Consider the following 26,474-nt stretch of genomic DNA (forward strand, 5'->3'; position numbering starts at 1 on the left):
ATTCTTTATAGAATTAATATATTGTAACAGATTTTATACAATTTATAGTCTACAAAACTGTTTGCATTTAAAAATTTTTGAAGTGTTTATATCACTTCTATCACCACAAGGCAGCTAATTTCCAAAGTATTGCACTACAAATGCTCAGTATGGTGAAGTGCTTGCAGAAACACCTCAGAGATGCTGAGCAGCATATGGCATCTGTATCACCTTTCAGAAAAGCTGACATGAGTTATACGTGCATCCCTTCAATTACCTTCTTTAGGCTTGTCCTCAAAAAAGTGTGTATATAGGCCATTCCCACTAAGGTGCTCCACCACTACTATAAACACATTTTGTTTTTAAAATTTTATTTCCTCTAGGATACAAACTTCATTTCTTATAAGATATAAATTTTTTCTATTTAGATACAAACTGGGATTGCTCAAAAACTCATAGATGAACATACCAACACAACCCCAAACAGAAGGAATGAGGAGTCTCAGCAAGGAGAAAGTACAGATAAGCAGGCTAACACATTTGCTGTCCTGCAATATCCTTTAACTTCAAAGCAGGATCTATGATAACCTACTCTCAGTAGCAACAGAAACATAAAATTTATAAAAAGTCTAAAGAGAACACATTCACTTCAGGAATTTCAGACCCTTGTAGTCTGTGCTATCTCCTTCACACTTCATGTATGATCCCCAAAGAACAACACAGAAGAGCTAATTAGGAACTCTGTCATCATGGCCCTCCTTAATTAGTTTAAATCAAGCTACCTGCCTCTAATTAATTTGTTGCTGACTAGAATAAAGTGACATTGATAGCAGCCTGCCCTTCTAAGTGGGCTTATTTAGAAGAAAAATTAAGAACACACCCACAATCAAACAACAGCTGAAGTTTTTTTATACAGGAGTTAAAAATTAAGGGCAACTCTCCTTTAGCCCCTTCTGGCTCAAGGAAACTCTTCCAGAAGAAAATTATTTTTCTATCAGATTTTTTTGGTATATTCTACCCAAGAAATCAATGCTAGTCCATAAATCATTAAAGTATGCCAAGCCACTTCAATTGGTTTGGGGCTACAACAATTTGGTGTTGTCATCTGCTATAATAATCAGAGAAACACACAGAACATAAAAACATTAACCAGTGCCTCATGTGCTCCAGTGTATATTCTGTATTAAGGGATTCTCAACAATTTGCTTAGCTAACTTCAGGTATTTCTTTAGATTATGTTATTTTTGCTACCTTCTTCCTAGGGATCTAACAGAAGAAAAAGATAAACAGAACAGAAAAAATAAAAGCCCAACAGAGCTGGATCTGGATTTACTGATGGTCTTCCAAATTCAGTATCGCCATGTCAGCAGTTGCACTCTTTTCCAATTCTAGTGCATATGGGTTATATTCTTCTTCAAGTTTTCTCTTCCAGACTTTAACTAGGGAATATTGGGAAAAAAAAAAAAAAGAAAAAACAGCAATCAACGTATTACCATATAATACTAGAGGAAAAACTTAAAATGAAAAGTCAATCCTGATTTTTTACTTCCCCTTCAAAATAAGTGCTGAGATCAGCTGACACACAGGCATGCTGGCATTTACCCTACGCAACATCAGATGACACACACAAGAATAACTTAAGAGTGATGGGGTCCACTGAGCTCCTTGTGTCCAGCACTCTACTCAAGTAAGGCTAACCCTAAAGATGGTTCCAACTTTAAAAAAACCCAGTAAGTTTTAAAAACTTTCTATCTGCAATATTTTGCATTGTCTGTTGACTTAAGAACAGAGCTGGAGGAAAATGTTTCTACAAACGAGTGCTTGTGGACAGGAAGGCGCATCACAAATAGGCTTCAATACAAAAGTTAGTCTACCATAGTCATGGACTATGGACATCCACAATTAATCTTAAAAGTATTTTTAAACAAATAGAAATATAATTAGGAGCTCTGCTAAGCCTCCTTGAGCAAAGCAATGTGTACTGCCTGCCATTTGTGGATTTCAGGGAGTAATTTTCTTTTATACTTTCTCAGTAAAAACTAACTTCAGATTTATAAAAAAACCCAAGAATTCATCTCCACCTTCCCTCCCTACTAATGACTACAGCAGATGTCATTTGTTTCAATGAAAATCAGAATTGATGAGCACTATGAATGAAAATGGAACAAAATGCAAATCAGTAAATACTTACTGTAATTTGGTACATCCTCATCTGAGTCCTTGGAAGATGTTTTACGAGTTTCTAACAAGCCATTTTTTTCAGATTCAGGAGTTAAGATGCTGGGTTGGGTTTCTCTTAGTCCTGCTTTAGCTTCTTCCTCTAAAGCCGCTATCATATCTTTGTAGGCCTTCCTAGCCTCTGTTGTCAGCTGCACCATTCTATGAAAATGGTCCTATGGCAATATAAAATACAAGAGTTTAAATAATGCAGTAAGTTTTAACATCTCCTTGAAAATCTAGTGAGTATTCCTTATTCAGAATGTGTATGGTCATGCATAAAAGTTGAGCAGCTTAGTAGAATGAAGACATGAAAGACACAGCATTTATCAGGATTTATAAAAACAGCAGTTCTCTTGAAAAAAATCATCGATGGAGATAAAGAGGAATAGGATGTCAGGAAAAGACAGCAAGAGTTATTTTTTTTTTTAACAGTGCTGACTGCCTATACTTCTAAAATCAGTTTTTCATATAAGCTATGTATATGACCTGTGATGAAGAGTCTAAGTCTGCAAAAGCAAAACAAACAAACAAACAAAAACCCTTAAAAGTCACAGTATTTTCATCTCCTCTGCCAAGTAAAAAGTGAAGCTTTTTGAACAAACACATGAAGTGACTTATGTCAGCTTACCTGAGCCCCATCATAACTGAAAATTCCCACCACACTCACAGGCACTGCTTTGTTCACACAGCGGCCCAGGGCCTTGCGATTAAGGGCAAAAACAAACGGGATATTCTGCTCACAGGCACAGTCAATAATGTTGTGTAGGGTCTCATCCAGCCCACCTGGAGCAGACAACACAATCAGGCTGACTGGAGCTCAAGAACTATGCTGTTAACATATGGCAAAAAACATCCCAAGATTATGGGTGAATTCTGAAACTACTCCTTATATCACAATAGTAACGTTGAATATCCATTTTTAAAGGACAACTTGACAATTTTTTCTTAATTCTTAGCATTAATTTTAGACTGCTTCTATTTCATATTTTACTATATATGTAGTACAGTCTAATCTAGTATCAAAAAAGACCCAGCTGCTAAGGAATTGTTTAAATGGCAATAATTATAACAATTACAATAAATTAATGCAAATAATGACAACTTTTAGGAAACTATCACTAGTGATTTACTGTCAGTCCGTGTTCTAAAAGAGATTGATACAGTGGGACTCCTTGTGATGGCAGGATGGCATCAGCAGCCTTTGGATTGTCTCAGCTGCAAAGTGCTTTTTTCTTTTTTTTTTTTTATTTTTACCCTAGACTCAGCTCACAGTTCAGCTGCACAGCTGGGTTTCAAAGGATACTCAAATAAATTCCTATAATAATAATAACAACAACAATAATAATAATAATGCTGTCAGTATGCTGAACCTTCTTTTTTGCATTTCTTTTATTAAACAGAGGGGTTTTTTTTTAAGAACTTATTTACCCTTTGACTGAATCTTTTCACAGTTAGGAGAGATGATGACACACTTCAGTTTTTTCAGTTTCAGATGTTTCAGAACTTCTCTAAGACCCATAACAAGCCTGCGTTTTATCTTGGCCTTTACTGGGTCTTTCTGATACAAGCGATCTTGGAAACGAACCAGTTCTTTTAAGAGATCTGTCACACAACTGTCAACTTCTTTACTAAGTACCTGGCTGCAGTAACTGGAAGAAAGGAGCAATCAAATGGTTACATTCACTAAAATTACAAATATGTAACATTTAAATGTGTAATTCGTTAAATATACATTTAAAATACTATTCTATGTCTTTGCATTTTTTTCTGTTTCCACTCCAAACACACTTGTTATATACACAAAAAGAAAAATTAACTTATTTTTAGTGTCTGAAAACTTGAGAGGAAAAAGTTTTGTTCCTTGTTTAACTTCCTAATCACACTACATTAAAAATACATTTATACATGTACAATAAACCTATCTATCTGTATCTATATATAGATATACATTTTATTCCAAGAAATAGGTATGTACATGTATTTTTCTACTGAAGCATTTTTCTGAGGGCATTTATTTTTACATATATAAATTAAAGTACAGCAACCAAAGTACAAAATTCTAACTTATTTCTATAAGTTCAAGGCTATGTGCACCAAACATGGAAAACTGGATCACACTCCTCCTCCCTACATTCATGTACATCCTTTTTCACTTATCTGATTATGGCTTTGTGGTGTTCATGGTGTTCATAAGGAAAGGATTCACCCTCCTTCCTAATACACTCTGGAGAAGATAAGAATGTTCTGGTGAAGAAGGGTATCAAAGAGAAAAACTAAAGATGTATCCACTGCATTGTCAACAGAAAAATTTGCCAGTGGCAAATTCATATAAGATAAAGAGAAGAGATCACAACATCTATCCTGAATCTTAGAGATACAATTATTTCAAAATTTTATTTAGGTTTCAAGAATTTTTACTTACTATTTCCTATTGATTTCACTAAGTCTTGAAGACAGATCTACTGGAACACTAAAAAACCTGATCTAAAGAAAATAATCTAAGCTTTGCTGAATGCTCTACATCCTGTAAACTGAGTTGTCCTTCACATATTCAACCCAAACTGTGCTCTCAGTAAAACACTGTTACATAGACACAAACTAAGCATTTTTTTTTATTGCAATTAGAAGTTAAATTAAGAATTAACACAGCAGGAATGGTTGTATCACTATTAACCATTACTATGACATGACCTGCAAAAAAAACCACCAGTGGTGGATTTGCTTTATGGGAGGGGAACTGAAAATTAAGACACTGCTTTCCTCAAGAAACTGTTTCAAGCTCTTATCTCTGGATCTCTGACCTCTTCACATATAGTAATGACTATTTCTTTTTTATAAAGAAATGTGTATACACATCATCTTAAACATTTAGCTGAAACTGCACAGAATAACTCATGAGTATTATCTTTATTTCTTTGCCCAGCCTCAACATAAAATGTCATCTCATTTCTTTACATTTTTTTGTTTGGTCTGGCAGTAGAAAACAGAACTACAACTAAAAATACTGTTTAAGAAATAAAGTAGCACACCTTATTTGAGCTGTTACCCCATCATTTAATATAACGTACTTATATTTTAACAGCAGGTTCTTTTCTTTCCTTAGCCTCTAGCGAATTTGGGGTTTTTTTCCTTCAAGAAATAAGCATTTTCAAGTGAGAATCACAAAACACACTATGCTTAGAATTTTTTGTGAGCTTACAGAAACACTGAAAGAAAAAGATTTAGAGCCTTCAGTCTAAACTCCAGTTAGTTGCAGAGAATGCAACTGGACTACCTTGTTTGAAAAATGCCATATTGGTGGTACTGTGTAAAATGAGCCATCAATAAATACAATCAATACTTACTCTCTAAAATTTCTGCTGTGGATTTTTGGAAGAGTGGCAGTTAGCTGCTTTGTAGTCACAGAACCTTCTTTAGATTCCTTGATCCCTGTATGCTCCGGAAACCCTTCAGCAGCTTGAGTTTCCAGAACAGCTATCATGTAAATCAAGACACTTTAATTGAAAAGACAGCCCAAAAAGCTTTTTGAAGAGATTAATCTGTCAAGCATGCATGGAAGAGTCACTACTTTAGTATTAGAACAGTCTGTGGTAATAGGGAAACAGGTATAACCTTTTTTTTTTAATCTCATAGGGTTTTTTTCTCATTTCAAACCTCATTAAGTGCCAGCGGTAGGCGGGAACTTTCCTCACAAAGGAAAGTCATATCATAAAACCACCAGGCAGAGAAGTGTGGAACAGTAATCAGAATCCCTATTACTGACTTCCAGCTTTGGCCCACTTTACAGTCAAGATATGCCTGAAGGGAATCTCACAAAACTCTGAGGTTGCAACCTTCATTTGGCAGTACTTGGTACTTGTTTTCTAAAGTGCTCAAATTTCCAGCTACATACTGTATTACAGGTTCCCTCAAAAGATACCTGCTTGACTATCCTGTAGAAGTGTTGCATTTCCAGTAACATTTCCTTCTGTCTGACAAACGTTATCTTCATCTTTTGGTGCTGCTTTCTGTTCTAACAGGTGCTGCTGTTTTCTTTGTTCTCTTTCTTTCAGAATAATCTAAAAATATATATCAAAACCAAACCAATTTGATGTCATACAGATAACAAAGCATTATTCTTACGACATATTTACACAAACACCATTTATAAAGAGGTTCAGCACTAGCATCTGACGTTTACAACCCTCTTTCTATTTGCACATAAAAAGAAGGAAAGATAATTCCTGAATTTACATAGGAAAAGACTTTCACCTTGATTACCAGTATATGGGTGGAGAAAATATTTATTAGGGATAAACTACGAGGACAGAACTAAAGTTAAAATAACCCTCTGTATAGAAGATGTGACAGGAAGCAAAATGAATGGGCAAAGAGGGAAGATACAACAGACATCACAAGTTGGACCTAACACTTGTTGCTGCAGAATCAGCTGGAGTTCTGGCTTGGAAGAGCACAGAAACATTAAATATGACCTCTGATCCATTTTCCCCAGTTGCAAATACGGTCATCTTTACCAAACCCAGTAATATTTCTTTGCATGTCTCCCTGTACCAATGATGTGTGGACACTTTTGTAGTGGCACTTTATCATCTATCAGTTGATTCAATGGAGAAAGTATATATTTTGGGAATTTATATACACCATTTAGCAAGACTACCCTCTTCTACCCCAACCCTCTTGGAAACCAAGCAAAGCTTAAACTGAATTCAGACAAGTGGACACTGAGATGCATATTTCCATATGAGAGGGTTTACTTAACACACTCCCAGAGTAATATATTATCCTACAGTTTTAATATTTCAGGTTAAAAAAAAAAAAGAGAACCTTTTTAAGAGGTGTTGGTCTCTTTGCTTTAGGTACTTCTCTCTGTTTCCCCTTCTTCACCAAAGGAGCGCTGGAATCCAAGGGATTGTGAGGCATCTTTCCTTGGTTTAAACGGTGACTTCTTGTGGCAGTAGCAGGGTCTTTAGATGGCAATGGTATGGCACCACCAACTGAGATTTAAGAAGAAATTTGCATCAGACAACTAAAACAAATACATGAACTAGAATCCAATTTCAAGTTTAAGACTGGTATACACATACTAAAATCGTGTTGTGTTGCTATTAAGAATATTTACAGGCAACCCTGTATCATTGAACAATGTTATTTTTAAAAGATACTCCTTACAAAAGACTGCTGTTTTCCCTACTTCTCTTATACCCCTGGAATCACAACCTCTGTCTCAAAAGCAGAATTTGACCAAACACTGCAGTCCAAGCTACCTTCAACACCACACCATGCCTGGCCTGGTAAACCTTCAGGAATTTCTGTGTTTCATGGTGGTGGCACTTCCTCCACCACAGATTCTGTACTGGGTTACGATAAATACTGAGTAGCAGTATCACAGATTTTAGCGTAAGCATTTACACCTACCTTTTGTTACACCTTAAGGAATCTAGATGGAATTCACTTGCAAATGGGTCATGAGTAATGCAAAGCTACAGCTAAGTCTCCTGGCTTAACCTGCAAAGCTCGCTGAAGATGTCCACTTTACTTGCATATTTTCAGAGGGTTTAGAGCACAGGAGCTTTAAATGACTGGAGAATGACTAAAACTGGATCTTCCACACCATGACCTCATACCCAATAAACTACTCTCCCTCACTATCAGTAGGAACCACTGTATCCTGTAGAGCACTTTGTCAAACTTCATTTACCTGCAACATAAAGCAGCTCACATTAGCAAGTCAATGGAGAGGATGACTAAGTAAGTATCAGTGGAACCAGCTTGACACTTCCCTCTGTGACTCAGGCAACCTCTCTCCTCTAAACACACGAAAATATTCTGGCAGCTTGTCATAAGCCATCTTCATTTACTGCTTCCACAGTGTTTAAATGCACATCTTCCCACATAACTTGCAGTACTCTTACTGTAAACAGTTTACATCATAAAACTGCTACACTGATGTTTCTTTTTCAGCTCTGTATATCAAAGGCAAACTGAGAACACTGCCAAGAATGTGCAGCATAGGTAGCTACAAAAATTGAAGTTGGATTTGCAGCAATAAATAAGCATACACCCTGCAGATACATATTTCCTTAATGTGTACATCACCATTTCAAGTTCACAGTTTTCATGTTCCTAATTGATGACTTTACCAGTATTATCTATAATGTGAAGTGGTAACTGGAATAAAAACAACTGTCTGCGATCACATTCCTTTCCTTTCTTGTTCACTGTCCTCTTCTTGGAAACAGAGGTCAGCATGATGCCACTCTGCAAACTGGAGCTGTACTTTGGTACACACCTAATCAATGGTGTACTGAACATTAAAACAGTATAAAGCTAAAGTAACATCTGCCTTATGCTTCCAGGATACAAACATGACACATCAATTTCTCTTCTGCAGCAGATTCAGGCACAGGAAACTTAGTATTAGAAAACAGGTATTTTGATCCATACCTTTGTGGCCCACCATCTACTCATCAACCCATGCACTGTATAGTTTTATAGAAACAAAAATGGTTATTAGGACCTCTGCAGCATTAAGTTGGATGGACCCAAATGAAAATAAAAGGAGATCAAGTGAAAAAAAAACTTTAAAAAAGCATCTCATAAGTTCCCTCAACTTAGTGAAGGAAAATCTCACCGATGCTCAGCATCTTGAGCTTCATATTTAAAATCTCAGTTATCACATTAAGTATTGTGAGATGAAATCTCTTATGATTAGGTCTCTTTCTGAAATAATTACTAAAAAAAAACTTTGCTGAAATAAGAGAAATTTTACTGTCATTGAATACTACCAAATATCGTGGTTCCTTTTGCAAAATATACTACACCAGCATAATTAAGATTAAATTTTTACCTATAATGAGAAAGGCAATGAGCTGCTTTTCTTCTGCTTCCCGGTTATGCATCATAAAGGACTGAAAGATCCTTTCCATTAACAAAACCTAGCATTCTGTTAACATGAATTATTTCACAGTTAAGAGGTATATCAGAACTCATCCTTTGGCTTGGGCTGCCTGACTCTCATATAACCTCTGTGCTTGCAAAGGAGCTTTTTCAATCAAGCCTCAGCTCCACGATTTCTAGCATGAGAGGAGATTTAAGAAAGCCTTTGTTACTGTGTAGCCCCTTCCTGCCTGTTCAGATCAGAACAATAACACACATACATAAAGGAGAGCAAAAATCTCCACAAACATTGGTGTTTCTGTCAAAGCAACATTTCAATCATGCCTTGTATTTATATAAGGCACTCTTTCACAAATCAGTGTCCTTAAGATATTTCTTTCCAGAAGTCTTCTGTCAAACAATTCAGACTGCCATGCTTTTTGAATTTCTTTCAAAGAAAGAAATTCCTGTATCTGGTGAACTGTGCTCCTGCCTGCATAGAGATCACCACAGATCAGAAATCAGACTACATTTAATGTCTAAATACTTTAAAATAGCTTAAGGTGAAACAAAGGAAATTTCACAGTAACCAATACCTGAAAATACCACAGGTTTAGGAGACTGTTTTGACTTCTCTGTTTGCTGCTTCTGCTCCAAGACTGCAAGCATGCCACCCAAATCCAACTGCACTGGAATTTGACTCTTCTTACCACTGCTCCTGGATGTTTCCTGAAATAAGTTCAGCACCAGTTAGTAATGCCCTCCACTTCAGACTGTGAAGACCATTATTTTTTATGATATAAAACACTCCTTTAACATCTTTACCCACAATACTTCTGATCTTTAATGTCACTCAGTGGCCTTCAAATAAACATCAACTTTAATGTCCAAAAATATTAAAAAATCAGAAACAGTTCAGGTAACTTTAAAAAATGCTACTGCAACAAAGCATAAAAGTATAAAGTCTTCAATAAAGGAAGGCCTTTATATCAGGGTCCCACTTTGGTCAGACTGTCATCTATCTTTGAAAGAGATAAAAGGCAAACCAGAATTTAAAGTTTTCTTAGAAGTATATAAAAACTACTGTGATTCTTCCAGAGTATATGACTGCAATACACACAGATCATTATCTCCAATATCTCTCTAAAAAGAAAGGTCATCATCTTTGCACCAGCTCCTTATAAGCACTCATCTTTCTCTCTGCTTTGAAGAGAAGGCAAAAGCCATGATTCATATTTAATAAAGCAGAAAATAAAAAGAATAAAAATGAATAGTGTGGTGAAGACTATGAACAAACTACCACAGCAAAACATGCAAAGGAAATGACTGTTGGATTTGGCACTTTTAGAAGTCTTATCTGGAGGAATCAATTAATTGTAATTTGTGTTACAACAGGGTTACAGAACATGACCTCCTCAGTCTTTAACTGGGATCTCAGCTTGCACCAGAGCTGTGCCAGAACCTACTCACCAACACGAAACTACTTCCTGACCCCACTTGTTGCTCCATATTTCTCCTCCTTGCCTCAAGATATGGGGATCTCCTTGCCTCCCTGTTCTGTCAGAACCACTTTTAGGAGGTTCCCAGCTCCTTACAACAATCAGCTTGGACTGGATTTATGCCATGATCAAGTAAAACAGGTGAAAGAAAAATTCGTGATATCTGAAACCCACAGACATTAATGAAAAGTTTGTATTCTTCCTTAAACACTATATCAAACCCTGGAGGTTGGCAATTACTACCAGTGATTGCTTCTAATTAGAGAGATTAGAAGAGTGACCATGTCACTTATCTCAAAGTACGAATGCAGAATCCCAGATGAGCATGGATTTAGTCTTATATTTAAATAGGCTCATTTCTTTTGTCCATTTTGAGTTGTGAACTTCTCTTCAACATGAATTCACTTACCTGAGTTTTCTTTCTTTCTAATACAGAAGATGAAGCTTGTTTCCCTGACAGTCCATCCATCTTGGGAGTTTCCTCCAGGGAGGGAGACTGACTATCACAAGGCTCTTTGGAGAGATGGATCTTAGGAATTTAAAAAGAAAAGGTGACAGAGAGGAAGAAAAGATATATAAAAACAAGACACATGGAAAAGGGTGAAGACGATATTAAATTCAAACCAAGTGCACCTTCACCATGTCTGTGAATGACACCAAGCCGAGTAGGCTTTAGGGAATTCCTTCAGGGAGGGGATGCCATCCAGAATGATGGATGGCATTCTTGACAGGCTTGAGGAGTGTGCCTGTGGGAGACTCATGAAGTTCAGCAAGGCCAAGTGCAAGGTGCTGCACCTGCATCGAGGCAATTCCCAGTATCAACACAGGCTAGGGGATGAACAGATGGAGAGCAGCCCTGGGGAGAAGGACTTGGGGGTGTTGGTGGCTGAGAGGCTGGACATGAGCCAGCCATGGGCACTCCCAGCCCAGAAAGCCAAACGTGTATAAAGAAGTGTGGCCCATTGACAAGAGTAATTATCTCCCTCTACTCTGCTCTTGTGTGCCCCTACCTGGAGTACAGTGTCCAGTTTAGGGATCACCAGCACAAGAACGACATGGACATGTTACAGCAGGGCCAAAGGAGGGCCACAGAAATGATCAGAGGGCTGGAACACCTCTGTTATTGATAAAAGGTGGAGAGAGTTGAGGCTGTTCAGCCTGGAAAAGAGAAGGCTCTGGGAAGACCATAAGTGGCCTTCTAGAAGGGTGACTATTTATTGGCTGCCGTACCACTTAATCACATTCACGGGGCTTTTCAGATTTGGAAGAAAAAAACTAGCAAGACAGCTTCATTTTCAAGTATTTGTTACAGGCATATGAGCAGCCTAAAGATCACATCTCTGAAATTTATGTAAGCTTTGAGGGGTTATATCCCACTTACGTCTACAAAGCTAAGGGCTGCTTTCATCTGAGTTGCATGTGCGTACGGCACCTTTTTTAGAAATAAATCTTTTTTAAGCAACGGCTGTGCCTTTTGCTACTCACTCCTCCTTGTCAAAGCTATTTACTGCCTCAAACAAAGCAAACAATGGTTTTGTTTTCTTGTGCTTTGAGGTTTTTTTTAAACCACTAAAATTCACATGGAGATAAAGCCAAGGACCAAAATTTTTAGTAACAAAACTCATTTCAAAGCAACTGAAACCTGGAATTTTACCATTATTATTTATACTACTGACTTTGACAGAACAATCACATTTTCAATCCTTATCATATATGCTTAGGATTCATCCGCATAGTGAACACAGTTCCAAATTAATTCTTGAGATTTATTTCACTCATGTAAAAAAACCTCAAAAAGCCCAAACAATGTGGATTCATAATTGACATTTGATTCACATAATGTCGCAAGATTACTTACTTCAGACTGCTTGCTGACTGCAGATGTAAAGGATGGTTTCTGAGGTCCTACCCTGTTTCTCCTATCAGAAGCAGCTGCCAGATGAGGAAACTCCTCAACATCCTAAACAAATAAACCAGATGATGACTTCATAAGAACAATCAAGTCCATATTTTCAAAACTTTTTCCTACACTCCAACAATTTCCTCCCTGTTTATCAAACATCTATCATAATTTGTTTCAATGTACAAAAATTCAGAAGCCAAGGGTAGTGCCACCAACTATGACAAGTACGACAATGGTTAAATCTTCTATGCAGCAGCAAATTCAAGGCTGAAACAGCTTGTAACAGAAATGCTTCCAAAAGAAGCTTGTTATGGTTGTCAGTTGATAGAAATCATTAGAGGTAAACAGCTCCTAAAGGAGTGGTTTTCAGCTCTTTTAAAAGCCTTGCAAACAACTTCCCTCTTCTTCCAGTACAGTCTCCAGATGTGCAATTCTGTCTTAAACATGTGAGTGGTAAAGAACAGAACAGGCAGTATGTACTAGAGTACAGGAATAAACATAGAAATTACTCAAATTATTATGGCTTACACACAACAGGAAGTTTTATTAGCAGAGGATCCATTGCACAGAATCTGGATTATCAAATGCAGACAGGCTGAAGTTTGGCCTATACTTGCCACCCTCTGCCACTACTACCCACTGCCTCCATCCCAATGACCCCAACCCATCAGCTAGGTTTTTGCTTCTCTTCCCACTTTCTGAGAGGCTTTTTTAGCTGTGATACAGTACCACTGAACACACCAAGACTTTTTCCAGCCTGAAAGGCTTTATTTAAACACCACAAGCTAGGAAGCTCTAGCACAAGGAGTGACACACTTCAACCAATGAAATAATTTTAAAGAAGCTTGCAAGTAAGGCAAAAAGCAACTGCAAGGAAGTGAGAAAATATTTCACAAATACACTCTTTTCGCTTAGAAGACTTAAGTAAGTCTTTCCAAATGCTTCTGAAAAGCAAATAGATTTCTGACATTTGCAACATCCTGCAGCAAACTGAATAATTAAAATGTAGCACTCAGTGAGAGGTTACACCTCCCTGTATTTGTTCTTACCATTTGTAAGAACATCAAACACTAGGAGAAAGGTCAAGTAACTTCCTTTTTATTTTCTTGCCACTGCTATATTGCCATTTAGCCATCTCTTGTGCATACTGAGAAGTCCTAATTTTGTTCAGTCTTGCCTCCCACAGAAATTGCTTCATACCTTTGATTTTTGGAGCCTTTTGTCTATCTTTTTTAGTTGAAATATGTGTATTTTTTAAGGAATGGGGAGAAAACAAGAAAACAAAATCCACACTATATTTAGATCAGACGTGTCCTGGAATTCTGTATTGTCATAATCCATTTTCCTTTTTACTTTCCTAGTAATTCCCAGCACCATTTACATGTCTGACCAGTTCTACTAGCACTGACCTGATTATCAATAGCAGCTTCAGTATTAAGGAAGATATCGAGGTCAGGACCTACCAATGTGTATGAAATGACAGGATTGGTTTTCTCCAGATGTATTCATTTACGCTTATTAGCCATGTCTATAAATGACTGACCTATACAAAACTAGAGAGCATTCCAATATGTGGGTCTGTTGAGCTGCTGCACATAAACAGACCCTTCTTAAACCTCCTGGGTGCCCAGAAGCTCCATGTGTGTTATCTCTTCATGTTTGATTATTTCAAGAGCATCATACAAGCATCTCACTCATTTTTCAAGCTGATGAGGACAAAAGCATTCCCAGCAAACCAGGAAGGTCAGAAAGCTTTCCTTCACTGCCACAACAGATGCTGCATCCACATCACAGATTTCAGTACAACGTGTATGTCTTGTTTCACGGTTCTAGGCAATTTTTTTCAAATTTTGACTTCAACAGTCCCAGTACCATTCTGCTATTTTCCGTGACTTCTGCCATTCTCTTTCACTTTAGAGTGCTCATTCATAGCATGTAGCGCTTATGGCAGCATATAGCAAAAATGAGGATATTCTCCTGAAGAAATGAACCAGCAGATCTTTGGTTTTACCCATAAGACTCTAACAAAGAGGTCTGTTAATACTAATTTCTTGTGCCATTCCTGGACAAGGAAGCACATAATGAAACCACATAGACACAGTTCTGCTTCATGTTCCACATTGAAACATACAGAACAGAAGCCAGCCAGGAAGGCTTCTTTATGCTGTCATTTCAGAGACTGAGTATTATGTACACCAGATACATGTAAATCAACATATGCACATACTGTACAATATCAGGCCTATAATGAAGCACTGTTCAACCACATACCAGCAACACTCCTCTAACATAGGAGAGGCTCATGCCTTTGCAAACTGATACACAAAAGTATCAAAATACGTGCCTATTACAGTTACAGGAAGGAAACTGAAATAAAAAAATCAGAAATGTAAACACTGTCAACAGTGTTACACAGAAATTGCTTCCAGCTGTGAGACAACTAGAACTGTAATACTGTACGACAATCATTAAAACCATGGCACACTGTAGCACCCAGTATACGATGTTCCCCGTACCCCAAGCAACAGTTTTTACAGAATATTTCTAATTTAGGAAATTGTACTCACCAAACGTGGTAATTTAAAAACTACAACCCTTTCCTACCAGTAACCTCAGATGTAACAAACATGTCAATTGAAAAAAAAAACTGTACTAACATCCTCTACAAATAGGATTTGAACTTAAATTTGTGCAAAGCTGTGTTAACACTTCATCCTCTAGTACACTCAACACTTAAAAGAACAGCAACAAAAACTTAATCATTAATCAGTTTACCTCAATCTTTGGTGGTTCCTGTACTGTGTTAGATTCGCTTTGAGGGCTTTCTACGTCAGTGGGTGACTTTGCTTTTTTCTTCTTTTTCTTCTTTTTTTTCTTCTTTTCTGATCCTTCTTCAGGCTCAGCTTCACTTGCAATACTTTTTGTTTCTGACTGCTGCAAAAGACCATGTGGCATGACCTTTAAAATCTTTTTCAGTATCACCTACCAAAATACATGCAATGTCTAGCCTTACACTTCTAAAGGATATCTTAATCAATGCAGGCTGGGACACTAAGCGGACAAGGAAAATTCAGTATCTCTTAGAAATTCAAGCTATAGCAAGAATTCTTCAGGTGCAGCACACTGCATTGTTATCAGAATGTATTGGGACTAGTGGGATTTAATTAGGAAATATTAAGCCAAAAAAGGCAAAAGTTCTATGTTTCATGTCTTATTCTGAGGGTCAGGAATTTGAAAAAAAATCCAGCCTCAAAGTTGAAAGTTCTTATTCCTAGGCTAGCACTGTCTTTTTGATATCCTATGACTCTTTTCCATGACAAGAACAATTCTAGTAAGAACAAGCTGACTTCATATAATCTCTTTTAAATGTGGATACTGCAGAGAGCCCAGGGAAAAAATTGCAATAAAGAGACACAAACATAGTGACAGGCATTAGATGAGAGCAGAGAATTCTCAAGTACCTTTGGTTCATTCTCCTGCTTTCCTTTGCCTCTGGAAAGACCTTCAGATGCTGGTGATGGAACAATTTTCTTTGGGGGCTGCGAAAGTACTGAGGCCCAAGACACATGTGGTGGAGCAGAGCCCTCTGCAGGTGCTTCAGGAAATGACATTGGGAAAAAAGTAAACACAAAGATGTCTCAAAAATAGTCCTCAAATACTCAAAAGAAAAAGGATCGGTAATTAATTAGCCAAGGCCTAGAAAATAAAGCAGAGCCATATTCTTTCTGAGGAAGGACTTAAATAAAACACACATTTCATTTCTCCAGCAAGCTTTCCTGAATTTTAACTACTCCATATACTGCCCAACACTATACACATAAACAAAATTAACTGGTATTTGTAAATCTGTACTGTATCATACTAACTCCACACTCCCATGCTCATCTTCAAAATACTGAAAATCCTGCTACGTTTATGTACAAAACTCCTTTAATATTCCTCCTAGCTGTCATGTAGCTTTAATGCACAAGGCCACACTGGTACTTTTCACTTTCTGAAAACTTCTGTGTTACAAACATACAAAGCAGCTGAAATAGTTCCCAGTGTGCCTCAGTGTACAAGACTGTCACTCCCCACCACTAAGATGTACCAGTGTTTTGTAAGACATTTTGAAAAACTTAATTAATTTTGTAAGTATTCCTAACATGAAACAAAGATAGAACACAATCTAGATTTTTCTTAAGAATGAGAAAAAACTTCCCTTCAACAATAAAATAGCATAATGGGTTTAGATGGCTAAAATTTGGTAGGAGGGTGAGTTTGCAGTAGCTGCTGTGATGAGATGGACATGGCCAGCCCCAGACAGCTCCAACACAGACCCATGGCCAACCTCAGCTGGGCCCATCAGCCATGCTGATGGTGCCTATGCTTAGAAAGAGTAAAAAACATGTGCAGGAGTTGGAAGGCAGAATGGTAAGAAAAACCGTGAATGCAGCAGCACAGCAAACACCAAGGTCAGTGCAGAAGGAGAGGCAGGAAGTGCCCAGGCACTGGAAGAGAGATTCCTCTACAGCCCCTGGTGCAGACCATGGTGAGGCAGCTGTGTCCCTGCAACCCTGCAGAGAAAGAAGTGGCTGAGTGGCCCCTGTTTCTCTGTGTCACTCAGAGCAGGGAGGAGATATTAGGAAGATGAGAGAGTTGGAGGAAACTGGCTTTAGTTTTGTTTTTGCTTCTCACCATCTGACCCTATTTTAATTGTCAATAAATTGTCAATCTTCATCAAGTTGAGTCTGTTCTGCCTGGCAAGCAAGCAGTCTCCCTGTCCTTATTTTGGTTCACAAGTTTTTTACCTTATTTTCTTCTCCTGTGCTGCTGAGGAGGGAGAGCCAGAGAACAACTGTGTGGAAGTCTAGCTGCCTGCCACAGTCAACCCACCCACTGCCTTTTTTTTCTCAGGGATAGGAATTGACAATAGTATTTAACCAAAAACTCCCATTATCAGATAACTTTAAAAGTTCTGGAATAATTTCATCTTTAGAAGGCCCTTTAAGGCATTTCAGCAGATCACTCTGTCCTCTCTGAATCCTTACTGAAGTTACTGGGAAGATAAGGACCAAACTGTTCAGACTGGTGCTGTCTGTGTATGCACAGAAATCCAGTGAGAGGCACTCAGACAACTCAATCTCAATGTATGTGATGCCTCCAAGACAGTCCTGATGAACAGAACTCTTTTCACATGAAACTAGCCATGTGATAGCTAGAAGCAATTTGAAAAAGCTTTTAATCCCCACAGCCAGACAATAGGTAAACAATAACAACAACAACAAAAAAAAGCCCAAAGCCCATCTTCCCCTCACAAACTCCCAAACTAAAGAACAAACATAAAAAAATGGGAGGTGTTTCAGCATCGTGGTTCTCTTAACAGAAATAACATAGGACATAGAAAAATTTTTAAAACTCTGGGGTGCCAGCTATTTAAAATAAATATGCATATAAAGCCTAATCAAATATCTTTCTCTCATTTATTCTTGGAAATAAGATCTACATATGACTAAACAGACTTCCAATAACCAAAACATGTTCCTTTTCTCACTTGAAACGACATGAGAGGCAATTACAGAAATATTTTCACTTGAGCATCAATGACACAATAAAATAGGACTCAATATCAGAGCCAATGTTCTTCACTGTTCCCTGTGCTCAGTATTGGGGCCAGTCCTGTGTAATATATCAATGACCACGATCAAGTCAACAAGTTCACAGATGACACCAAACCAGGCAGGAGTGGTTATCTGTTAGGAAGGTAGGAAGGCTCTGCAGAGGGACCTGGACAGGCTGGATTGATAGGAAGAGGCCAACTGCATGAGGTTCAGCAAGCTGAAATGATAGGCTCTGTCCTTCAGATTGTCACAACAATCTCATCTGTTGCAGACTTAGGGAAGAAGAGCAGGAAAGCTGCCCAGAGGAAAAGAACCTGGGGATGCTGCTGAACAGCAGCTGAACGTGAGCCAGAGTGCACCCAGGTGACCAAGAAGGCCAATGGACAACAGTGTGGCCAGCAGGACCAGGGCATTGGTACTCAGCACTGGGGAGGCCACATCTCGAATGTGTCCAGTTCTGTGGGCTGGACGCTGAGGTGCTGGAGCAAGTCCAGAGAAAGGCAACAGAGCTGGGAAAGGGTCTGGAGCACAAGTCCTGTGAGGAGCAGCTGAGGGAGCTGGGGGTGTTTAGCATGGTGAAAAGGGTCAGGGGAGACCTTATCACTCTCCACAACCATCTGAAAGGAGCGTTTAGCCAGGTGAGGGTTGGCCTCTTCTCCCAGGTAACAAGAGACAGGACAAGGGGAAATGGCCTGAATTTGTACCAAGGTGGCTTCAGATTGAACATTTGGAAAAATTTCTTTACCAAAAGCATTATCAAGCACTGGATGGGCAGCCCAGTGTAGCAGTTAAACATGTGGAGACTCGGCACTTAAGGACATGGTTTAGTGGTGGACTTGGCAGTGTTAGTTATGATCTCTTCCAAACTAAATCATTCTTCGATTCTAAAATCTCAGCTAATGAAATATGAGCAAGAATGAGTGAGAAGTGGTCATCTCATTTGAAAGAAAGTGATGCAGCATTATTTCTGGGTTTTCTTCTTTTACAATGAGCTTGCTCCTAAGTTTTTTTTTTTACTTTACACTTCAACAGCTCCTCAGCACACTTCAGTTTTCCAAACTGCTGAGATACAAACAGGTAAAAATGCAGGCAAATAAATTTTGTTTGAAGAACTTACCCCTACCATCACATGAAGAGGGAATTAAACTGGCTCCTGCTTCATCTGAAGCTTTTGGTGAAGCTTTGCTTTTTGCAGAAGTATCTTCCTGCAAAATAGATGGTCAGGTAACATAAAAGGATTAAAATCACTGACCTAAACACAGCTAAACACAATAAAACACCATAAACTAAAAATCCTCAACCTATCTACAGATAAGGGCATAAGGAGCTTTCTGGCCTTTTTGTTGCTTGTCTTAGTGGAACCATAATTTCAGCCCTACGGTATTACAAAATTTGAGCAGGCGTCTCTTCACAGGTGTACAAGCAACGCTATGCCTTCTGCTATTTTACAAAAGCATCAATATTCTAACAATAAACAAGAAATTATTTTGATATTTCACATATGCTAAAAACAAATTCTATCATCAAACTCAAACAAATAATGAAAAATGACAATCAAGGGTTAGCAGAAAGGTCTTTTTTCATTACAGACAGTTTTCTAGTCAGAAGCATCAGAATTATTATTCTGTTTGGATTTTCAGAATTATTAATCATTAATCACTACTGAAAACTTTGATTCAATATATGTGATATACTGCTGAATACTTCAGTATTTTATTTACTAACAAACAGGGAGCCAAAGAAATAAAGAATAACATTAAACAATATTTCTTCTCCTTCTATAATTCAGTTTCTTATTTTTAACCTTTAGCAGAAAGCAATTAAGTAAAACAATACAGACTTTTTTTTTTTTTTTAAGGTGTGGAAACTATTGGATAAGTGACTGCTTACTTATTATTTCCAAGTGAAAGACAAAACAGTAAGCTGCTACATACAGGAATGTATGTGGTCCCTACAGGCAAGCTAGACCATACCAGTACATATTTACTTTTATTCTGGTGGTACCTGGCTTTCCTCTATCTATGGACAACACAGACAAAGAAACAGCAGTAAGAAAGAGTAGGAGACAGCAAGCACTGACACCACCACCAGAAGAAGAGCCCTAAAACCTCTAGCTCTGAACTCCTTTGCTCGCAAAGTATTTAAATAAGTCTTAAACTGCCATACTGAATGCACACTAGTGGCATTAATAATGTTTGTACTTTTGACAAGTTTTATTTTTACAAGTTCTGCAACATGGGTTAGCATGGGCTATCCTAGGTGTCCAGAAGAAGACACTTAGTTGACTAAGGACACAGTGTTACTTTCCACCAAACTTACTTGTGTATTTTTATGGTGTATGTTCAGTATCTCACTGCTTCCCAAACTCTGCGACTTGTGGAAATCCAGAATGCTAGCTTCAAATGTGGGTACAGGATGAGACTCTGGTTTTGGAGTTTCAGTTGACTTCTTGTTTGTAGCTTTATTGAACCTGTCTAAATAAAGCATGTAAAGCCTAAGTAATTAAATTTGCTTGTGATTATTTCTAAGTATGTTTTATATACTAGTTAACATAACTACAGCAATCGTCACGAGGACTGTTGCTATGCACAGCTCATATGAAATAAAAAACCTAGCAATTATAATCAACATGCAAACACAACGCCGGCTGAACAAGCAAGTATAAATTCAGATGCTCATTTTAGAAAATTTTTATATCAGTTTACATTAATTTTTTCAATCAGGAAAGAGGTCATCACTCCTTCTCAAGAGAGTCACACAGGAAAGGGTATCTTTTTCCTTAACTATTCTAGATTTAGAAACACAGTTACAAAATGCGGCATATTGATTGCATAGACACCCATTCCATATCTACTCCATGTACTTATAACCAAACAACATGTTTGTACCTGGCTTCACGGAATCTCTGCTGCATGTAGAAGTGTGGGATGAAGTCCTGTTCACAATTCTGACAGAAGCTTCACTTCCATCATGTCTTTTCTTGTCCAGTTTTTTCTCACCTTCTTTTGATCTCCTCTGCTGCAAGTATTTGTGACATATTTAGTAAGTTTTACTGAAACTTCGTTAAGCTAGCAAGTTTGCTGTGAGCTACGGTTAACCACCTCTACATCTGGAGTTTGACCATCAAGTTAATACAAAACAAATAGCTAGTATATTATAAACACAAGTAACCAATAAAATTAGGAATAGCCATTTAGAGACATGGTATTTAATTTCATCTACCTTGTTCCCTGTGCCATTTTAGCACACATTATAGCCCAAGTAAGATGGATATTTACCAAGGTTTCTGGACAACTGCATCTTTGCAATGTCATTAATCAGAGCATTTCCAATAGTTTAAAATTATTTGATATTAAATCATTCAGTCTGATTTTCTAAAACAAAGTCTCTTCTAGAACAGGGCTAAAATCTTAAAAGCATGCCATCTTTTGACTGAACTACGTATCATGGGCAAACTGTTTAAGACTGATGTCAGAACATCCAAAAAACTTGGACTAAAGTAGTTAGAGAAGACACACCTACGTGATCCCTGTAAATGACACACACTCACCCATTCTACAGACTCATGAAAATCTTACGATTCTTCCACAAAATGCAGTTTGGCAGAGCTGGGCTTAGAAATCAGCAAGCAAGGAACAAGCACCAGGTTTGCATCTATGCAAACTATACTATACCAGCCTAGACAAATGGCTTAACTCTGATCACAGGATGCTGCACTAAATTCAGAGGACATTTGGCAGCAAAATTGTTTTCTTGGGTGGGAGGACAAGGCATTTCTTGATCTCCAAAGGCAAATCATTAAAGTGTTAGGACACATGATCAAATTAATGCAAAGCTGCAAATATAAATCACTTCTCTGAAGTTCACCAAAGAATATACGACAGAGAAAAATGACAAAAATACTATAATAAACAGTACAAGGCCCCTACAAAGACCACAGAACTCCTTCCAGAAGCTTAACTAAGTTTTTTCATATTACATCACTTGTGCTAATGCTGAGCACATCCTCTCCCCAGACAGTTTCAGCACATAATCCTCCTCTCAGCAAGAAAACGAATAATTTTCGATGTCCAGACTTTGTACCTTATGTCAAATAAAGCATGCTCAGGACCTAGTCCTTACAACTCCTCTACACAGGCTTGATCACAGTGAAGTTACTTAGGTCTCTGCCTAGGGAGTACAGTGCAGCAAAAGGATGTGACTGCAGAACAGATCAGATGAAACTACTGGAAACAAAAGCAGTTGTACAAATCTAAGAAACACAATGTCTAATCCCCGAGAAAAATGAGTTTATAATACACTTAGGTTTTTTTCCCTTTTATATTTTGAGAGGTTTGTCTATTTTTTGTTTGAAAATATTTTGCAAGTTTCAGGAAGTTTATCCCCAAACAGAAGAGAGACAAAAACGACTGAAGATGTTTACAGAACATCAGTATATTTCTGACTGAAAAAGACTACATTTCAAACATGAACCTTTCCTCCCTCTCCCCAGCAGCACAAGTTCCTCTTTTCTTGAGGATTGTCTTCAACCTGCAGCAAGTCTTGGAAATCCTTCAGCAACAGATGTGGTCTTTGACTTATCAGTCAAACAGATGATTAGAGATAACAGGTCTGTCTTAAGTCAGGTTAATGGAAGCTGCCACAGGACTTTAAAAAAAAAGGGCCCTTCTCTTCTCTCCCCAAGCCAAAACAGTGAAAAAAGAAAGCACAGCTCACAAATGAATGGCGTTCCCCACCTCCTCCCCCCAACTTTGGATGCTTCTTTCTGAGAGAGAAAAAATTACTTCCCCTCATGTTCCAAAAATGCTGCTTGAAAAATTGTATCACTCTGAAGTGTACAATTCCACAAACTTTTCAGTATTCTGAAGCTGGGCACACTACACTGCACTACTATGCTTTTCAAATGTCACTGATGATCACTACAAGAAAGAGTGATGATTCACTTTAAAAATATGAACCAAACATTTATAAAGATTGACTTAAAATGAGAATATAATTTTAAGAAAACACAAATTTGCTCACCTTTGAAAGACTCTTACTTTCTTGTCTGACTGGATATGTTTGTTCAGCAGATTCACTGACTATTCCTGAATCATTATAGTGTGTTGAGTTGTTAGACTGATACTGTGAGCCAGCTACTGGATACACATTTGCAACAACATCAGGCGAGTAAGAGCAGCTGGAGTATTCACGGAAGGCAGGATCTCCCAGAACACTATGTGATGGATATTGAGAAAGAAATGAAAGTCATTCTGGGGCACGCCTTCAGCACCTACTTGTTGCCTAGACAAACATATTCCTCGTCTAAAGAATTTGTTTAACAAGAAAGCTCTATTTCAAAAAAAAACTATTCCATGTTATTTCAATTAAGTATTTACTTACTGCTACAGACTTCTTTAAAAGCAATTAATTTTGTTTTGGGAAAACATGTAGTTAAGCAAGTATCTTGAAAGACACATGTTATCCATTTCTAAGTTTCAAATGCAGTCTACTTCGCAATTACAGATCTCACGCTTGTTTAAGGTTACTGAGATTCTTCATGCTTATTTCCAGGAAGCTTTTTCTTGTGAAACAAACCAAAAACACAGTGTAAGGACATGACATGCATCACATACTTGACTGCAAAAAAAACAAACATTAAAACCTGTCTTAAATCGACAATAACAAAATGGAAGTATAACATTTTATGGAGTATAAAACATGTATGAAACGCAATGTAGAATTATAAATCAGTAATTAACTGACCTGCACGTACCCAGCACAATTTGTGAAAACACAGCATGTCCGGGGCATGCCTCTTTCCTTCAAACGTATGCTCAAAAATTCCCTCTCAATTTCCTTCTCTACTTTGTCCAGAAAATACATAAGAGTCCAGATTTGATTAGGAAGAATAGAAATTTCTCAGTTTCAGAAAGCTGCACTCAGTTTTTAGAGCTGCTCTCCATGAAGCTGCCAGCCTCAGAATTTTGTGTAGATAATGACAGAGAAACTTTCCCATTGGTACAAAAGACTTCAGATACACTTCAACACACTTCATACTACTTGTTGCAATTCTGACAGAATGTAGTCAAAACATTGCTTATAATCAGTTTACAGACAAAGAAGAAATACACCAAATGAGACCCAAATATAACTATGTCTTAGTCCCAACAAGACAGAATACTCATTAGAAGACTACTGTTGTCTGGGTTGTGGTTTGTTTTTTTTTTTTATAGTAATTGACTTAATGCTAATGCTGTGGGCTTTCTCTAATGCACAGAACAGGCCATACTCACCTCAATGTTAAATTTCTAGTACAAATGAAAATAGGTTGAAAATACTAAGATTTCCTGTAGGATAAAACAATGCCCTATGATGACTGTGCTCAATAATACTCTGATTTTTTAAAGAAACACCTTTAACTTTGCAGTAATTGTACAAACAAACCAATGCTCAGGGCTCTAAGAAGCCATGAGAGAACTATGTAACATCATCAGATTCTTACAAGTCTCAATTATTTCCTATCCTGCTACGTAGCCTTTTTTTCTAGTTCGGTCCTTATAAAATACTTTTATAAACTTACCACAAATACCATTCCTGGGCTTTGATAGAAAAATCCCAAAACTTTCAGGAACCTGTACATTTTTAGCAAAACTGCCTTTCTGGAGATGCACAGGTTGTGGAGAGGAGTTCTAGGAGAATCCCCATATACTAAATATTTCACAGGATGAGAAACAACTACATCTACCTCAGCCTGGTTGCAACACAACCATTCTTTCATCCAAGGACTGGATTCTTCCAAAACACACAAAAACCAGACCAATCATTACAGAGTACCAAATTCTTAACACTCTGTAACAATACAGGCCCTTGTGAACAAAAGACCAGGTACCTGGTATACACCCAGAGAACACAAATGTAAAAAACTAAATCATGAAGATAATGCAGAAGCATTTCTACAGTTGGACTAGCAATATATTGGAACCTTGACTTTTTAAGAGTACTCAACACCCAATACCAGAAGGTTAAAATCCCCCAAGAAATAAGATTCAGAAAATATACATACTTATCCAAAGACGGTTCCTGAACAAATGGGTAGCATGTAGTTAAGTACCTAGGAAAGACACATGCTTCTGAGGGTTCTGACCATGCCACAGTTACCGCCGCATGCTTTGGAACAAATGGTTTGACCTCTGCTGACAACTTGATGCCCTGAGAAACAAAACGTTTTTTGGCTACATGCATTTGGAGATTAATGCTATTAAGTGAAAAACACTCAGTCTCACGAGCTTAACTGTCATTGGAAAGTGTTAGTTTGCTCTCTTCTACCAAAACATGCAAAACAATAAAGCTCACCAAAAGGAAATGGAAAAATAAAGTGAAAATAAAACCAAGGAATTCAAAGAAATATCTGACTGCTCTGTAAAGTCACTTAATACCCTCATTCATCATGAAACACTCACAAAGGTCAGTTTTGTAAAGGACAGAAGCCTGCTTAAAACAAAATGCATTAAATGCAAATATGTGAATTCTTACTTCAAATTTGAACAGTGCAAACTAAAATTCATAAATATACTAACACTACCACTAATCAAACTCTGTAACATGTACGTATGTAACAATAATGACTTTGAGCACATCTGTATTTTAAGGCTGAAATGATCATTTTACAGCCTTCTTGTTTCTAGCGCAACACGAATTTATTAAGACAAGCTTTCCATTTGTTCTGCATTACCATCGACTTAAACTGGGTATGTACATATGGAAGGACAATGAAATGAAACTCGAAGTATTTACTGCCATGTCATCAAAACATGCAGGAAGCAACGGCGACTGTAGTATCTTCACTAAGACGCCCGAACCTGACTAGGTCAGAGGTCCATGTGTGTAACACTACCACTAATTAGAATCTGGTTAGAATCTGGTCACCCAGTCTTACAGTGTCTGGGATGTGCACCTGTCCTTGCAGCAGACCCTCCACTCTGAACGAGAAAAGGTTTCCACACTTCAGCTCACTGGAAGTTAACGTCTGGAGCTGCCCATCCCAACCGGCGGGAAGCGACTCGCTAGGCTCCAACCTGAGCGACCCTTGGCCCCTGGTTTTGACCTTCCAGAAGGACCCTTCCCCCAGTCCTGAACCAAAGGCTGATCCAAGGAGGGGTGGGAGTCACCCTGCCCAGGGAAGTGTACGGGCAACGGGAGCGCTCGGCCCAGGCTGGCGAGCGGCCTCTGGGGCGGGGAGCGGCACCGAGGCGCGGCCCGAGACGATCTGCCCCCAGGCGGCTCCTGGAGAGCGACTCCGCGTCGGGAAGAGCCGGGGAGGGGGCAGGGGACTGCAGGTGCTGCCGCCGCCCTTACCTCGCCGCCGCGGCCCGAGCGCGGCCGCCTCTCGGCCGACATGGCGCGGGGGGCGCGGCC

General features: G+C 38.2%; 1 protein-coding gene across 4 annotated transcripts; it reads right to left on the reverse strand.

Moving 5' to 3' along the window:
- Positions 1 to 329: 329 nt before the first annotated feature.
- On the reverse strand, positions 330 to 26,474 carry SECISBP2 (SECIS binding protein 2). Of its 4 annotated transcripts, none has more exons than XM_038125448.1 (18): positions 26,415 to 26,474; positions 25,171 to 25,268; positions 23,100 to 23,292; positions 20,966 to 21,095; positions 20,397 to 20,551; positions 19,195 to 19,282; positions 15,939 to 16,072; positions 15,253 to 15,411; positions 12,433 to 12,534; positions 10,984 to 11,103; positions 9,672 to 9,804; positions 7,024 to 7,193; positions 6,119 to 6,257; positions 5,544 to 5,673; positions 3,628 to 3,848; positions 2,828 to 2,982; positions 2,171 to 2,372; positions 330 to 1,418 (listed from the first exon to the last, which is right to left on the reverse strand). In XM_038125448.1, the coding sequence occupies exons 1-18, from the start codon at positions 26,454 to 26,456 to the stop codon at positions 1,309 to 1,311; spliced, it is 2,481 nt and encodes an 826-aa protein (XP_037981376.1). In that variant the 5' UTR covers positions 26,457 to 26,474; the 3' UTR covers positions 330 to 1,308. The 4 variants fall into 4 exon arrangements, with proteins under 4 accessions (XP_037981376.1, XP_037981375.1, XP_037981373.1 ...); XM_038125447.1 differs by having other exon boundaries at positions 20,966 to 21,092; positions 25,123 to 25,268; XM_038125445.1 differs by having other exon boundaries at positions 25,123 to 25,268.

Source organism: Motacilla alba, chromosome Z, assembly GCF_015832195.1.
Source record: "Motacilla alba alba isolate MOTALB_02 chromosome Z, Motacilla_alba_V1.0_pri, whole genome shotgun sequence".
In the NCBI taxonomy this organism is placed as follows: Eukaryota; Metazoa; Chordata; class Aves; order Passeriformes; family Motacillidae; genus Motacilla; species Motacilla alba.

Bases quoted from the DNA above. Each gene is read 5' to 3' on its own strand.
- SECISBP2 (XM_038125445.1), bottom strand. From the start codon at position 26,456: ATGTCGGCCGAGAGGCGGCCGCGCTCGGGCCGCGGCGGCGAG. The intron at 21,096-23,099 runs GTGAGCAAATTT...AAATACTTGCAG, and splicing joins AAAGTAAGAGTCTTTCAAAG to CAGAGGAGATCAAAAGAAGG. The intron at 20,552-20,965 runs GTACAAACATGT...TGCTTTATTTAG, and splicing joins CAGAGATTCCGTGAAGCCAG to ACAGGTTCAATAAAGCTACA.